A 2,047-nucleotide genomic window follows, 5' to 3' on the forward strand; every position below is an offset into this window, starting at 1 on the left:
CTACTTGGGAGGCTGAGGCAGGAGACTTGCTTGAGCCCAAGAGTTGGAGGTTGCTGTGAGCTGTGATGCCATGGCACTCTACCCAGGGGGATAGCCTATAATGTACCATGTAATGCCAATGACATCCTAGATAAAATTATGTTACAGTTGGAAGGGATCAGAGTAGTATTCTAATTCAATCTGCTGTTTTATAGTTAAAGACACCAAGGACCAGACAGAAAGTGACATGTCCAAGTTCACACAGCAGCTGAGGACTGAATTCAGCTGAGCTGATCCACTAATCATGGGGACAACTAAATGCACCATTCCATTCTAAATATCCAAATATAAAGCTTCAACTTTCACTCCCTCTTTTGCCCAGGCTATTTCTGACATTTCAGATTTTTCATTTGTTAAATTATAGCTAAAAGGTAGGCAACTTTTAAACAAACACCTTTATATTCAATTTCAATATTTACTGAATGTGTCCCCTGTGTCAGGCTTTGTCTTGGACCACTGGAGGCACAGCTGAACAAGATGTTTCATTATTTTCACACATGGTTCCACAGCGATGCAGGCTGTCCCTATCAGGTGAGTATGACTGGGGGAGTATTTAGAGCAATAACCAGAAAGAAATTTGATTTGGTTCCTGGTGAGAACTAACCCACATCACAAAAATCCAACAGTTTCAGCCCTTCACAGACAGAAAAGAACAAGAACAGCACAATATAGGTCATGAACTCTGAGATTTCAACAACAGGAAATTTATTCTTGGAGCCCTTGGGGAGGCCAGGGGAGACCTCGATAGAGAACAGAATCTTGATGTGACCCAAAAGGTTTAACTCCTATATTTGGCCAAAACCCACTGGAGACATGAGCTCCAAGAAAGGATGTTTGATTTGTTCAAACATTTCAACTTTGAGGCAACCTGCAAAGCAACAGACAGCTGTGCTGGGTGAGAACCCAAAGTGGCTCCACCTATTCCTACCTCCCAGTGACCAGCGAGTTTGGGTGGGATCTCCAATCCCAACTTCTCCATCTCTCGCTCTCTGTACTTCTCATACTGCCGGTACCCTGTGTAACCGCCACCTGTTGCCAACAGAATGGGCAGGGGGCGCAGCAGGGAGAAGGTTCGTGCAGGGGCAGTGTGGACTTTTCTGGCATCTGTAACAAAAAACAGGAAAATTTTGAGCCTAGAAGATGGAAAAGGGGAGAGTCATGCTAACACAGCACCAACAAGAAGGCCTGGGGAAGTCAACACATCTCAGAAGCCCTCAGTAAAGGTGAATGGGCTCTCAAGCTACCTGATAGGCAGGTATAAATAAGCCTGAGTTACTAAGACCCTTCTGTCTCCAGATTCTTTCAATGAGTAAAGGATAGCATCTCTCCTGGGGAACAACAATACATCCCAATTGCTACCACAGTCACGGAATTTAAGATGAAAACACTAAACCGCAAAGAAGGCAACTGACTAAGGTTACCCAGGTGGCCACTGACAGGTCCAGAACTTGGAGCCAGGTGCCATTTGTTACCCAGGACTCTTTGATTTTCTTTTATAATCCAGGCCCAATTTTGACTAGGTATTGGTATTCTCAAATGCAAAATCTCATACACTCTTACAGCTCAACAATAAAAAGACACATAACCCCATTTTAAATTATACAAATGATTTGCATAGCCAGGTTTGGTGGCTTATGCCTATAATAACACTCTGGGAGGCTGAGGCAGGTAGACTGCTTGAGCTTAGAAGTTTAAGACCTGTTTGAGTGAGAGTGAGACTCTACCTCTACAAAAATAGAAAAACTTGGCTGGCGCCAATAGCTCAAGTGGCTAGGGTGCCAGCCACATACACAGGAGCTGGCAGGTTCGAGTCCAACCTGGCCCACCAAACAACAATGATAACTACAATCAAAAAATAGCTGGGCATTGTGGTGGGTGCCTGTAGTCTCAGCTACTTAGGAGGCTGAGGCAAGAGAATGACTTAAGCCCAAGAGTTGGAGGTTGCTGTGAGCTGTGACGCCACGGCACTCTACCCATGGCGACAGCTTGAGAATTCTGTCTCAAAAAA

General features: G+C 44.7%; 1 protein-coding gene across 1 annotated transcript in view; it reads right to left on the reverse strand.

Moving 5' to 3' along the window:
• The window catches only part of PISD (phosphatidylserine decarboxylase), a 46,699-nt gene that overhangs the window by 28,114 nt on the left and 16,538 nt on the right, over positions 1-2,047 (reverse strand). The window contains exon 3 of the mRNA XM_023517665.1: positions 968-1,143. Coding sequence (XP_023373433.1) covers positions 968-1,143 — 176 coding nt within the window. The remainder of the gene's footprint in view (positions 1-967; positions 1,144-2,047) is intronic.

Source organism: Otolemur garnettii, unplaced genomic scaffold (genome assembly GCF_000181295.1).
Source record: "Otolemur garnettii isolate 467f Iridium unplaced genomic scaffold, OtoGar3 scaffold00116, whole genome shotgun sequence".
Classification (NCBI taxonomy): domain Eukaryota; kingdom Metazoa; phylum Chordata; class Mammalia; order Primates; family Galagidae; genus Otolemur; species Otolemur garnettii.